The 15,447-nt window shown below is 40.5% G+C and overlaps 1 protein-coding gene across 1 annotated transcript; it reads right to left on the reverse strand.

Moving 5' to 3' along the window:
• Nucleotides 1-1,145: 1,145 nt before the first annotated feature.
• smcr8a (Smith-Magenis syndrome chromosome region, candidate 8a) lies at nucleotides 1,146-12,834 on the reverse strand. Its single transcript, XM_028042705.1, has 3 exons — nucleotides 11,613-12,834; nucleotides 7,427-9,187; nucleotides 1,146-4,784 (listed from the first exon to the last, which is right to left on the reverse strand). The coding sequence occupies exons 1-3, from the start codon at nucleotides 12,263-12,265 to the stop codon at nucleotides 4,322-4,324; spliced, it is 2,877 nt and encodes a 958-aa protein (XP_027898506.1). The 5' UTR covers nucleotides 12,266-12,834; the 3' UTR covers nucleotides 1,146-4,321.
• Nucleotides 12,835-15,447: the final 2,613 nt, after the last annotated feature.

Below are 15,447 nucleotides of genomic sequence, written 5' to 3' on the forward strand. Positions count from 1 at the left end.
GGGAAACTACAACAATGTAAAACATGTTAAATATTATTCTTAGGATCATTTAATACTTTCTTAACAGGTAGTTTTATTTGATACATTCTGGCACAACCAGCTCTTTGATGATATTTATGATCTTGATGTCCCGGATTCTAAGGACACTACTGAATTAAAAGAGTAATTATAATCTGAAAGTGGACTGAAAAGCAAACACTAAAAAACAATCTGTATCCTGAATAAACTCTGAAGCTCTCAGAAAGCCAGGAGAAAAACTGACAAAACATAAGAGTTTGGTGTCTAGGCAGCGTAAAGGGACATAAAAGTGACTTCTGTTCATCATGTGGTGGTGACATTTAGTTTAAAATGGCTTCCATACACAGTCTGACTTCGAACCATTTACATGATCGATATAAAACCTGCAGGGAAGTTGAGATGAAAGTGCATCAACTCCTCCTCTTAGCATCACCGATCGATTAAAACCCGAACCAGCATCTCCTCCTTCTCATCGCTCATAAATCAGAGTGGAAGATTCGGTTTTTGGCCATTAACTACTGAGGCAAACTGTAGTTTAAATCGCAAGCCGCTGCGCACCGAGTCGCCCACACGCCTCCTTAGCGCAGCAGCGCGCTGTGAGGACGGATCATATTGTTGCCGACTTGTTTTCACATCAAAACACCTTCACATCCGCTGCTCCCGCAGGGCAATTAGAAGTGTTTCGCAGATGATGAGCATTTATTATTCATGGCACCTCAGATGCTCGCACATCCGTCATCGCTGAGGAGAAAGTCGCACACACACGAGGCTGTTGTTAGTTTTACTGGAGGGGAAGTTTCATCTGAACACACACACACATGTTTGAGTGGCTATCTTTGTGGGGACTTTCCATTGACTTCCATTCATTTCTACAGCCTAAACCTTACCCTAACCCTTAACCAAAACTCAATTCACACCTTAGTCCTAAATCTGACCCCTGACCCCAGAACAGTGTTTCCCCTTGTGGAGACCAGGCTTCGGTTCCCACAAGGAACAGTGGGTCCCCACAACGTCGTATGTGTCAGGAAAATGATCCCCACAAGGTATTAGAAACAAACACACGCGCACGCACACACCGAGCAGCAGCAGCCAAAAAAAACAAAAACAAACACAAAGGCAAACAGGACGACGTTCACATCATGCTTTATTCAAATTCAAATTCCTCTCAGGGCTGAACCTGCAGTTTGATGAGATACAAAAAGCAGACATAATACAGCAACGTAAGGACACATCGGCATGGCTTCTCAGATTACATTCAGGGTGTGCTAGTTTTTTTTTGTTTTGTTCTTTGTAGGTTGTTTATTTATTTTTTTTTTTGCATGACTAGGACAAAACCCAATACATCAGGCGTATCTCTTCATCACATGCTGCACCGATCCACTTAAGTAGTAGTCCAAAGCCTTGCTTGTAGTGACCTTTAAACTTTAAACTCTGACCATGCAGTCATGTAGTTACCACCCCACAGAATCACAGACGGCACAAAACGCAAAGATAAGCCACTTTTAAAAGTTAAATCCTAAACTGTGAGCGTTTATCCTGCAGTGGGCCACCAGGAGATGCATTAATTAATTGGCCAGAGATTGGAATCTCCCCCCGGCAGGGCTCAGTGATCAGCAGATCCAACGCACTAAAAATAATAATACTAAAACCTCGCCTTATTAAGTTTAATCTTTTTTTTTTTTAAATCACAAATGATTAGCATTATGGAAATAACATGACTCAATAAATTAGAATATCCTTGAAAAGTTAAATGTATCCAATTCTAGGAGGCGGTAAAATGGAGCAAAAAAATTCAAATTTTAAACTCTTTTCCCCTGTTTATTTTGATGATTGTGGCTTGTAGCGGATAATTAAAAATATATTTTATATATAGCATAAAATATTGAGGAAATGTCACATTGTGACCTTCAAAATGTTGACCTGATAGTCATTGAAGATACGTCCCACAGAACCCTATAACCATGGACTTTGGTGGAAAGTTGAGTGGAAGGAAAAACTGACTAAATTAAAAACATGTGCAAAAGCAACAGGGAAAAGCACATGTGGAAAAATCTGCTGCAGATGTCAAGGCTCAAGTCCAAAGTGAAAGCAGCCGGCGCAATGATGCAGTAATTCACGCAGAAAGAACTCCATCTAAATTGGTGCATTTAAAAAGGACATTTTAAAGTAGGCTGAGCATTTGTATATGTACATACAAAATAACTATATTTTTGTTGGTCTGATGTGACATCAAAAATTTTGAGAGAAGTCGTATTTGGGGGTTTTAAAGCCATAATCATCAAAATCAACAGCCATAAAAACCTAAGAAAAATTACTGTTTTACATTTTTTATTAAATATGTGACTGGCTGATATTCTCATTTATTAAGATGCACCAATATGAATTTAATCAGGATAAAACTGGGTTACTCCTTCATTTTCTGGCAGATTTCAAATCAAATAACCTGCAGCACATATTTTCCCTCTTTAACAAAGGAAATGCAAAAAAAAAAGAAAAGAAAAAATTACAAACAGCTGATTTGAAAGAAAACCAAAAATCGGTATTAGCCAGTAAAAGCCTGATCGGTGCATCTGTAGTTAATAAAGTCAAGCAGGTGTCCTGAATTAAACTTCTGTTGGCACAAGAAATAAAAGTTTATTGTTAAGAGCATTTAAAGAGTAATTGCTTTCAGTAAACCGTATTGTAACAAAAATTAAATATTATCAACACAGTGATCACTCTGACACAAGACTGTCATGCTGACAACACGTCACTCTCACAACTTTAAGACAACAGTGAAATTCAATACATTTAGATTAAATAGCTTAAAATTCTCCTGTTTAATAGTCAAGAAAATGGTCACAACTATTTGATCGGTAACGTTTCTCCTGACCGACAGGATTCAGTTCTCCACCACCTCGGACATCGTAACCCTGAAATCAAAAGCTTAAATTTACGTAGAAACGGTCGTACAACGTGTTGCCGTTTGTAACAAAATGGACGCTTGTCCGTTTCTGAAGGAATGTGGGCTGTAAAAAAAAAAACAGAAAAAGAAATGTTGGCAAGTGAATTTAAAAATCATAGAATAAGGGACAGATGGATGGTTCCAAAGAGAAGGGCTAGTTTCTAAAACCAGCTGCCCCGTTTCACGAACACAGCGTCTGCTCTCGGTCAACAGAAAATGCCAGCATACGTGGCGCTGCGGTGCTGAAAAACATGTTTACATGTAGTGCGGAGGGTATAAAAGCTGTCAACACATATGCGCCGCCGTTTGGGAAGTTACAGGGCAAAAAATTTGCAGCATTTTATTCCTTTTACTTAGCTTGTCATAAATAAAACATTGGGCGCTCATTTTTCAAAGTCATATTTGCACCATGTTATTCATATACTTAAAAATGTCAGAGTTCCACATTAAATATTTAAGCTGGAGCCAAACTAAACATTTAACCTTCAAAATAATATCTAGTTAGCAAGCTAGCAATATAGCAAATATTTAGCTGGCTAAATATCTAAATATTTAACTTTTAGATTAAATATCAGTAAGCTGGCAATATAGCAAATATTTAGCTGGCTAAATAACTATGTACTTAACTTTATTGCTAGATATTTAGTTTGGAAAATAAATATTTTGCTTGAAAATTAAATGTTTAGTTTGGAAAATAAATATTTTTGTTTGAAGCTAGATATTTAGCTTCAAAGCTTATTACTTAATTTGGCACTAAATATTTAGTTAGCTAAATAGCTAAATCGAACCAAATTTTTAGCTTCGCAGCTAAATATTTAACTTGAAAGCTAAACATTTAGTTTGTGAACTAGTTTGTGAACAATATATTTAGTTTTAACCTGACATTTATAAATGTAGGAATAACATGGTGAAAATATTGACTTTGAAAAAGGAACAACCACATTTTTTAAATCTATGACAGGCTAAATAGGCCAAATTATTGCCGTAAATTTTTTGCCCTACATGTAACTTTGCAACAGGTGCCCCATAAAGACATAGGCAGTCGAACTAGACGCTACAGTTCTTTGCCAGTTTTGTTTTTGCTTCAACATGTATTCGCCAGTGTTCATCTGCTCCAATATGGAAGTGTTAAGAGTCGGTAGAGACATTCAGCTCTGGTTTCTCTACCACCAGAGGAAGGTGTGAGATCACAGAGATGCACAGTGAGGCAGACAGAGATTAACATGGAGAAAAACTAATCAGTGCAGAGATTTTGACCTTATTTAGATCACTCCTGGTCCGAATGAACCCAAAGTATCAGCGGTGATTTCCACTGTGAGGTGTTGGAAAGGATCCAGCTCCGCCCTTCCCCTCGCGGAATCAGATTTTATATAAAACGCTGGTGACGTAGTTAAAACTAAAACAGGGTATAGCTGCGCAGTAGTCGCTGTTAGCGGGCTGCAGGTACCGCTGAGCGATGAGCCGGCTGAGGTAGAGCAGGATCTGGCCGTCCTCCTCGTCCAGCCCCAGCTGCTCCTGCAGGAAGCCCCGCCGCCGGGCCTCCACCGCCGCGGGCCCCTCCGTGGGGCTGACCGGCAGGTGGAGGTGGTGCGTGAAGGTGAGCAGGAACGCCTTGGCTGCCAGGCGGCAGAGCGCGCTCTGCAGGTGGAGGAAGTAGGTGGAGCCGCGGCGGATGTAGGTGCGGTGGTCGGCCATGTTGGCGAGGAGCTGGCCGCGGTACTGAGGGCAACGCAGGGTCTTCATGTCGGCGTCCAGGATGGAGATGTAGCGGCTGTAGCGGGACAGAGAGTAGAGGGCGCTGGAGCCGGCGGGAGAAGCAACCCTGAGGGAGGAAACGACAATCACATCTACAATTTAACACTGCATTTAATCATCATGGGAGTAAAAGTCATCAATTTAGAGCTGATAGTGATCTTCCCCCCTCCTCAACCACATAAACTTGTACAACTCATTTTTCATTAAAGTATCAATAATAATAAATGTACATATATGTGAATAAGTTGCTGCCTACGGGGCAATAAAAAAAAAAAAGAAACAAAAAACTGTGCAATATTTCATCATTTAATATATTTGAGCCAAAGAGCCACTTCTGTTAGTCTGTGTCTAGAACCGCCTGTGGGCTGCAGGTCTGAGGCTTTTTGGTAGCAAGTTTTCTATCATTCTTTTAAAAAAAATAATAATAATAATAACCCGTCGTCAGTTTGTGGGGTGGATGGGGGGGGTCTATTTAGGTCCCGCAACGACAATTTAGCTGACCTTAATATTTCCCGTGTTTTGTTTTGGTCATTATTATTACACTCATTGTTGAGATGTGTGTGATAGGTGTGTCTATCAGACATTTATAGCAATACGGAATAAATCGCGTCCCATATTGGTTCAATATGGGGCGGAGACAACAACAACCGCCTGTCATTGTAGCCTAGCTTAAGCTAACCTGAATATTTACAACTCTCTTGTTGATACACTGACATTACTTACCTACTCAACTGTCTTTCAACCATTTTGAAAAACTTTTCTTTGTCTTTCCAACATCTTTATCCCTCCCCCTCTTCTGTTTTGTGTCCCGGAGCCCCGGGTGTCTGAAGGTTATCCTTGAACTCTTTTCACACTAAGTTACCAAAACTAGCAGTTTTTTTATAGCGTGATGTGTACTTTAAAGCTTATGCACACAAAAAACACTAAAACAATTAGAATTCTGATAAAATTTCTTACAGAAATCAAAATTAAATGGATGCAACAAACTTTACACACAGGATCCTCTTCTTCTGCTCAAAACGTCGAGGTTCCGTTTGCAGAAAGAGTAGAAAAGAAACGTTCCTGGACAGATGTGCATGAAAAGCCGCAGGACTGTCGGCGTGAGTCACCGAGGGCTGAGTCAGAGCAGATGAGTAAGTGTGGCGTAAGGTGTGATTGAAGCGAGATGATGATGTCATCGGCTTCAGATTTAACACTTGCAAAGCCCTCAAAAATTCAAGTTCTCTTTCAGGTAACTCGTGACTGCTTTTGTTTCATGTTCTGCAGCAAATGTTGCCATAAAAAGATTTTATAGCCATTGAATATTTTCACATTTTCTCACATATTTCCACAGACCTCAGTGTATTCGAATGGATCTGCATGTGGTAAATTTAGACAAATTGAGCTTTTTTAGCCAAATCTTTGCAAAAACAAGTCAAGCTCAGATTCACAATTGAGTTTAGGCTGGATTTTGACGAGGCCTTCCCAGCACTTCAATCTTCGCTTTTCTACTATTTGAATTGCAGAATTGCAGATTGCACTGTCGTGCTGGAGGGCGAACGCCTTCCTCAGTCTCTACTAGGTTTTTTTTATCCTCTTCATCCCTGCTGGAGAATTCAATTCCCGGCAGCATGACGCTGTCCTTATGATATTAGTGCACAGTGCATGTGTTTGCCAAACTTTCCCACAAACAGCATTAGCTTCTTGGCAGAGGCCCCTTTGAAAACCAACAGACAACGCTACAAAATGTGGAAACAAACTTTAGAATCTGTTCTAAACGTTTTAGCAAATTATTTGTCTTTGCTTCACTATTTACCATTCATTAATTATTATATTTGTTTAGCATAATGCTGTCTCATACCTTCTGATTTTAGTTGGCCATGAGTTGTTAGGGGGTTTTTGGCAGCAGTGAGCTCCACAGCAGGGCTCTGTTTCATGGTTGCTATGCTAGCGTGAGGAGCTGAGCAGCTGGATAAATCTGACTAGCAACCAATCAGAAAGATGAGCATGGCAAGCAGCATTTCAATAAGTTATTTAAACATTTATTTTGTAATGATTGAAAAACAGATTTGATTTTTATTATTAAAAAATGAATGAAATGTATTAGATTTTTTTTCCCTCATTTTCCCCTGCAGCTTTTTGAGGCCTCCCCAGCGCCCCCTGGTGGAATCCACTTTGGAAAACATTGTCATAGTGGAAGTGGTGCTTAGAGTGAAGTGCAGTAGTTTTCCACCACATGTTGTGTTTTGCACACAGGTGTTTTCTTCCCTGCGTTCCCTGTTTTGTGTTTGTTGGGGGAAACTGAAGACAGGATTTCTTCAGTAAGGAATTTCTTCTTGCCACTCTTCCATAACAAGAGTAAAAACACACAAAAGGGGTAGTTTAACTATGGATTGGTTGACTTCTGAAGGCAATTTGTTGTAGTGGGTCCTTTGGGAAGTATAATAAAAGGCTCTGGATACAAATTCATGCCCTATTTACAATTATTGCTAATTGTTATTAGCATTGTTATTGTTATTGCTAATTGTTATTAGCAAACAATATGAAAACCATGCATCGTATTCCTTTCACTGCACAGTTATATTCCATTTTATTTTATATCAAGTTGAAAAGTGACAAAATGTGTAAAAGTTCCTTGTTTATAAATATTTTACAAGGCACTGTACATCTTAAAATACTAAAAATCCGTAAAAAGGTTAAGATGTGATTTGATACTGCAGTGATTCTTACCTTTGCAGCCCAATAAGTTTCCACCTGTGAAGGTCGATGAGGGTGAAGGGACAGGACAGCCAGGGTTGGACCCTCTCTCCACTCTTGCCTGGGTTGGGTACGAAGAGCGCCAGAGCAGACACGAGGCGGCGGACTCTCCCCTCGTCCGCCCCGAGCACCACCAGCGTCCTGCCGCTCAGCAGACACCACAGGGCTTGCATTGCAAAGGAGTACTGGCGCACGAACCTCAAAGCACCTTGCCCGGCTTTTTTTCTCTGACGGAGGGTCACCGACCCCCCGTAGCCGAGCGGCGAGGCGGCCCGGTCGGAGCCCGTGGAAGCACTCATGGTACAGTCCGACCCGTCCTCTATGGAGCTACGTGAAGCTGCATCTCCAAAGACGCCCACGGGAAGCTCCAGCCCTGCTGGTGGACCTTCTGAGCACGGGGAACCCACTCTGTACTCATCCTGGATGGGGTGAAGGGCGTGGGGCTCCTGGTTGACCACCAGAACCTTAGAGGGGTTCAGGGTAGAGTTTGGACTCAGGCACGGCACAGCGTCAGGGTCAGCTGCCTCATAGAGGAAACCCTCTTGGGCCCTACAGCAAGCTGTCTCCATGGGAACCAGTAGCTCCGAGTGCGTTCCCACCTCACACTCGTCATCCTTTCTGGCCTCCAGTTCGGACACGACTTCCAGCAAAGACATGGGGGTCTGGTCTTGTTCAGTACCACAGTCATCCTCCCCAGCAGTGGTCTCCATGTCCTCACTACTGCTTTCCCTCTCTGGGTAGGTGTTTTGGTCAGGTTCTGGTGTCAAGTCAGAGTCCGGATCAGGACCTTCTGTATTTATACTTGCAAGACTCTCTTGCTTCTCAGTTTGATCTGTTCCACTTTTATCGCTGCTGAAGCTTTCTTTGGTCCCTTCTGAGCTCCCCTGTGTCTCCAAGGTCTGGTCTGAGGGAGAGGACTCCAGATGGCTTCCCAGAAGTCCAAGCTCCTGAGTAGTGGCGGCTTCACAAGCCAGGCCTAGCGGACCTTGAGGTTTTAATCCATCAAGCTCAAGAGCCTCTGACCCCAGGACAATATGAGGTGGATTTAAGTGCATGTAGTTGTCTATGGCATGATTCACAGCGCAGAATGGTCTCAGTGTCTTGGCTTCATCCTGAACGTCATCAATGAGATCTGCCTCAAACAGGAAGTTGACCATTTTCTGCTTCCTGCGCAGCGCCTTGTCCAGGCAGCGAGTGTAGAGGTAACACAGGTCGCCGCGGAAACTCCTCTCCGTCTCCTTCAGAAGCTCTACGGTGGCCTCGTAGAAATTCTCCTCACACAGTTCTTGCAAGGTCTTCAGGCGTTTGTCAAAACACTTTGCAGACTTGGCTTTGATCAGCTGTGGCGTGTATGATGGCCTGCGTTTATTACCCTCATCATCATCCACCTCTTCTTCCCCTCTGTTATCATCAGATTGAATCTCGTCGCCTTCTCCTTTGGGGACCCTTTGGCTGTAACCACGGGGATTTGCCAGCTTGGCGTATTTGTCCAACAGCTCCTCGCACTCTCTCAAGCACTCGGTCATGCACTTCTGGCACGAGACGGCGTGCGGATCCCGTCGTGGTCGCCAATGGTAGGCACTGATCTGCTTCAGCAGGTCTCTGTGCTCGTAAATGCTCTTCTCCACGTTCGCCAGCTCATTGGCCTTTTCTACAGCATGGGCAGAGTAAACACACTGAGGCCCCGCCTCTCTCTGCAGGCCCTCCTCCCGCTGCAGCACAGAGTGGGTGTACCTGAGCAGAACAAAACAGATGCAGTGATAGGCATGGAATGGCACGGTTCTAAAAATACCAGTGGTAGTCTGCTGACTGATTGTTGGTTATGCCTGCAAAAGGTATAATCAACCTTCAGTAAGTTGGTTATACCTTTTGAACATAACATCTTATCCTACAAACTAACAATCGGGCTTTGGTGTACACAGGAAGGCTTGGTCATCTCAGTGCAAGGATGGTGCCCAGATCCTGTGGCGATAACCCCGTATCATCACCCTGCTATCCCCGTGTTTGACATTGATTATTTATTTGTTTATACATTTGTATTTTAGATTTCTATAAAGGTTTACAAGTATGTAAAGTTTTGTGTGTATATCTGTGTTAGGATGTATCTGTGTCTACTGGGTGTACTGTCACTCTGTGCACTGTGAGCTTCTGTAAGCAAGGACAAATTCTTTGTATGTGTGAACATACTTGGCAAATAAAGCTCGATTCTGACAGTTGGTATGAGTTTGGGTTTTCGCCATTTAACACGGGCCATCATGATCCGACTGGTCTGCTTTGGTTGTGTTTGTTCAGCGAACATTGGTCAGGAAGTTTTGTGGTTCGTTTAAAAATGAAACTTTGGACATCTAAGCAGTGGTGCAGTTAATTTTTTAGCAGTCTTTCTGCAGCCCTTCCTTACCAGCCATATTAACTCATACTTATCATTCTAATGTGAACTCTAATAGTTCATAACTGAGTGGTTTTCAGTAAAGTACATATAAGTAGTCTGTCTCATATCTACAGGCTTAGAGAGTTATCTTAGAGACAAGATTTGCTTATCTCATTTACAGATTGTTTTTTTTTTTTTTTTACAGTTTCTTTAATTACCCAACCTCAACCTCTAACCCTGGGAGCTGATATGTGGCATTGTGGAATGTTTTCCGCATGCGAATAATCTTTCAGGGATCAATAATGATGGACTCCATTGTTTGGAAATTACCTAATAGCCTTTTGCAGATTAGTGCTGCAATAACTGCTTCTGCCAAGTAACTCCATCGACCCTTCCTTTTCTACATTGTGTTGATGCACCTCTACAGATTAAAAACTAGTAGGCTGGCGATGAAAGGCAGCTGAAACCTGTGCTCGTCATGGAGACACTTGTGAATATGCAGCGTTGTATTTGCTTTACCGCTTCTGGATTTTTGCCTATTTTTTTTTTTTGTTTGAACAAAGACGACAACGGAACGTGTTTTTGTTTTTGTAGGTATTCACTTCATCTTAAAACCTTGTAGAGAAAGCACATCATTACTGTTATATCCTCACAGAAAACCTCAGAAGAAAGATTACTAAAGTTAGTGTAAATTAAAAAGAAATAGACCACCTAATGGCAACAATTCTCAAAAATTCAGGCTCATATTCATAAGCGGACCAAACAGCGAGTCAATCCTGAACCAGCTGACGCCTGTAATCAACACGATGTGAACGAAATTGAAGCTTGGATATTAAAAAAAAAACTGGGAAATGCTCCAGAATTTGGTGAGTTTTGTGATTTTACACTTGGCCAACCAACAAAATTCTCTGTTTCCAGCAAGAATAATAAAAATTCACAACAGAACTAGGATCAGCCTGGTTAACTTCAACTTGTGCAAAGCTCCACGGCTAAACAAGATGGGAGTTTTTGTAAATGTTCCGTAGCTGAATGTGCCAAGACGAGTACGCCTCTAGAAATAAATTATTAAACACGTACAACACAGATAGCAGGACAAGTGTTGTTGTAAAACCCAGTTAAGAGCTTTGAAAACCAAAACAGCTATATAAGGGTACGTAGATTAGATGGCGGACAAGTAGATAATCTAATTTATTTTTTTACCTGTGTCAACTTTAGTTGGCCATAACTTTGATTTATACTAACATTATGGTGTTGGGAATTGGTGATGTTTCCATCATATTCTCACAATAATGATGAGCTAAAAGACAGTTTATTACATATATATCTCCTAATTGCTTTCAAATCTATTTGAAAGTTTTAGACAAATCCTGAATTTCAGGCATTAGTACAAAAATCTACAACTTTTTCACCTGTGTTTACTGCGTTCAGAAAGTACATTTAAACGTCTCCTGAAAACTGAAGACTCAAGAGACGGATTTATGTCATAAGATGTGTCAGAAAGTGGAATTGTTTCTCTTTCCAAGCTGTGAGATTTATTATAAAACTTTGACAAGGTGATAAATGGTGCAAATGTTATAAATTCAGGTAAGATGGATTTAGCTTGCAGAGGTCACTGCTACAAAGTTTCAGGAGAATCTGAGGTGGCCGAGCAACTGACTACCCCTAATCTCACTGATATGACACAAAGAAACCCTCATCACTGGTTGCTCTGACCCTTTGACCTCATCTAAAAATCCAATTTAGACCTTTGAACAAGACTTTTACAAGTAAAATTTGAAATAAAGCTCTTACTCCAGGTCCTGGAGCTTCCTCTGGAGTTCCTTGGCGAATGCTCTTCTGTTGCCGGCCTTCAGACACTCCGAGGCCTGCGAGAAGCGGAGGGACAGCTCCTGAAACTGGAGCATGATTTTCTTCTCGTCTGCTGCTACATACGCCATGCAGAACGGCCGCACGAAGCCCCTCGCCTCCAGGTCGTACAGGGTGAAGTGATGGACGTATGCGAACGCTCCCTCCTTCGAGTCTCCCAGGACAACCCTGGAGTCCTCCACAAAGCTGAGCCTCGGGTAGCCGCTGCCAGGCGGATGCCCCACGAAGGAGGCCTGGTAGTCCACGGACATGATCCGCAGGGAGAAGTAGTTGAGGTCGAAGGTGCCACAGACTTTGGGATCACCTGGGATGGTGAGGAGAGGCTGGGGGCCCACCTGCTCTGAGAACTCCGAGATGAGGATGAAGTCTTTGGTGAACTTGGCGTAGGAGGTTTTGGCCCAGGGATTGGAGTCTGCCAGCGGGTAGAGGGGTATGGAGAACTCCTCAGGGAGACCCAAAGGGTCTTGAGTTGTCTGCCCATATTCATCCTCTTTAGTGAAAGCTACCACATCTGGGGAGCCTATCATAGTGTTATTACTGAGGGAGGCATGGGAAGCAGCAGAAGCACAAACAGTCATAGAAAAGCTGTGTGTGGACAGCAGGGAGAGAGTCCATTCAGACTGGCCATCATCACACTGTAGTAAAACCTCCAATGAGGTGAAAGCTGCTCCAAAGAACCTATTCTAATCTCCAAATTAACTCAACATCTGCAAGACGAACTCCGCTAATTAAAAATACAAATGAACAACTCGACAAAAAATAAAAAATACCATCCAGCGCCTTGGCTGACAAAAGCCCTCCTCGGGAATCACAGTGTCCGAGGAGCCTGCAGAGCCTTCATGTTACGGCCGCCTCGGAGGGGAGCGTCCGTCCTCCTCTTCTTCATGTGGGGCTGCCGTCCCTCCGCCCTCTGGATCAAAGTCCGGCGCGTGGTTCAAACGACATCGTTTACGGAGAAAAAACGCTACATCTGCCGTTCACGTCCAGAGACAGCCGCCATGATTACCCAGCTGGACGCTGCCTGGTCACGTGACCAAAACTCCGCCCATCGAGGGAAAACTAACTCCGCCCAAAACGGAAATGTTGATTTATTTATTTATTTTAACTCAACAAATTCAGAAATATTAATTTCCCGTGTAGTTACTTATAATAATGTAAAAATGTACACCTTTTTGTTGAAGAATTTTTTTTGCGTTTTTATTGCATTTTATTAGCAAAAAGACATGGTGTAAATAATTTACACCCCTCTTAATCATTAATAGAAATATATTTGTTAGTTTCAAAGCAATTAAATTCCTCTTGTATTTGATGAGCAACTTTTGTTTGCATGTTTTCAATGTTTTGTTTTGGTTTCTTTTACAAATAATCTTTGGTGGTGAGCTAAAAAAGTCTTTGAGACTGGAAGCAAATTCTGGACTTCAACAAAAACGTTAATATTACTTACATTTTAAAGAAATATGTTGGTAAAAATTAAAAGATTACTTTAAATTTAAATCTGTCTGACGTGTTATTTTTCTGGACTTCAAACTGAGGAAAGCGTTCAAGTGTAAATAAGGATTAAGGCTAACCTATTTACTAATAGGAACTAAAAGAAGAACAAAATCAATCCAAGATATTCAGCAGGACCTGATAAAGAAATCACAACCCATTTAATTTTTTAGATCACTCTTCTAGCTAATAGTTTTTAGGAAGGTTGGGAGCTTTAAAACTGTGGCAAACAATGAGTTTGTCTGAGTTAATAAACTCAGAAACTTCTATTAACTTTCCTTGCTCCTATATTTTTTGGATTTCAAAGTGACTTGCTTTTTTTGTTTTTTTAATTTGTTGTCGTGCAGAAAAATATCCTGAGTGGTTCATAGGTCAGGAGTAAGTGGCTGAACAGAGTGAGCATGAACAATCAAATAAGAACAGGTTAAAAATAAATCAGGCTTTGATTACTTTCTCATTTTTCTGTGCAGGATTACACAGAAAATGGGAAGTGAAACAGACTAACAGGACACCATGTGATCTGGAAGAAATGAAGCGTGTTAGCTTGTGAAAACATGGAGTGAGCACAGGTTCTCACGCTTCGAGAATAACCCTTATCAAATATCAAGGAGTAGAAACTCACACACAAAGAGCACCGAGTTTAGAATATGACTTTTTGACCAGTCTGGAGGTTCCTGTACTTCACAATATTTACTTCAGCTGCTTAATATTAACAGAAATAATCTTTAAAATAGAAAAACAAGTCTATTTCCACTTTGTTTTCCACTAAAGAAAAAAAACTAAGAGCTAAGGGACCCGTACTGTAAGTGATACAATTGTATGAAAATGAAAATAAATGTGGTTGAGCCAACCATCAACCACACAGCATCATTTTTTTAAATGAAAGGAACTTACTTGACATTTCCTCTTGACAGGCAGAAGTTACAAAGTAATGATGTTTGCGCATTTTAGAGGTTAGAAGTGGCAAAACCAGAACTTCTCCTAATAACACAACATACAGCTTCAAATGTGCAATGCAAATCTGCTCATTTGTCATGTTACGCTATTCCTAAAAGTGTGCAACAAATGGAGGATTGAAATCTTGAGCATACTATTATGAAAAAAATTATATAGAAATCACTTCTAAACATTCAAAAATGTTTTAACATTTTTTCATGTTTTAAACATTCATATGATATATGGTTTGTCTGATAATATGACAGACACAGCTGAATACACTCTGTGTGCTATGTGTTCCATCAAAGGTTAAACATGTTTTATTGCAATGTACTACAGATTTTAATACATTTCTTCCCATGAAAAACAATAATAACCCAATATACAGTGAAGGAGTACATCAGCAGAAAATTAAAATGCAAGTTTTGTTTGTTATCCCGTTTCATACACGGTGGCCGCTGCAAAAGACAACTACCAAAGTGCTTAGTCCTTGTGTCAAAGTGTTGATGTTTTACTTACAAATCAAATTTCACTTCAATGTGTAACACCACTCACTGTCCAAACATTGTAAATGCGCGACGTGTAGAGAATTTAGTGATAATGACAACACGTTTTAGTTTAGTTTTGGTCATTATCGTTTGACTAACACGTAATTTTATTTTTCTAATAATTTTGTCATATGTGGTTAGTGTATTTTTTACACTTCACTTAAATTTAGTGCAGATTTTGGTAATGAAAATATAACGTTACAGAGTTAGCTTAATGCCTTTTTTAGACTCTTGCATCTTTAGGAAAACGTCTTCATCCCAGGTCTGAATGGAGTTAAAGTTAACATTTAGGAAAGAAAGGGACAGATTTACTTTAATTTAAAACAACTTTAGACTCAGTCTTGGCTAATAATAATAATAATAATAATAATAATAATAATAATAATAATAATAACAATAATAATAATATATTTTTTATTATTATTTTTGTCATAGTTATAGTTATTCTTCACGAGTGCTTTTTAAAATTACGTTTAGTTTTTAGAAAAAAATAGTCAGAAACAGTGATGCATCTTTTTTTCTCAACACATTTAACATGGCTGAGGAATTAATTATTATTACTACAAGTGTCATTTTAGAAAACCACATTACTGTAAGGGAATTCTTTCTATACCTTGCAGCTCTTACCAAATAATATGACGTGACAAATTAAATTGTATACATAGATACACATTTCAACATTCAATGTACTTTTTTCATGTCTAGGTATTATTAAAAACACAGGGAAAAGTTAGTGAGTTTATTGTATCTCATACAGTGAAAGGGGGATAATTAATTTTTCTCAATTC

The sequence above is a fragment of the Xiphophorus couchianus genome, chromosome 16 (genome assembly GCF_001444195.1).
Source record: "Xiphophorus couchianus chromosome 16, X_couchianus-1.0, whole genome shotgun sequence".
Taxonomy (NCBI): Eukaryota; Metazoa; Chordata; class Actinopteri; order Cyprinodontiformes; family Poeciliidae; genus Xiphophorus; species Xiphophorus couchianus.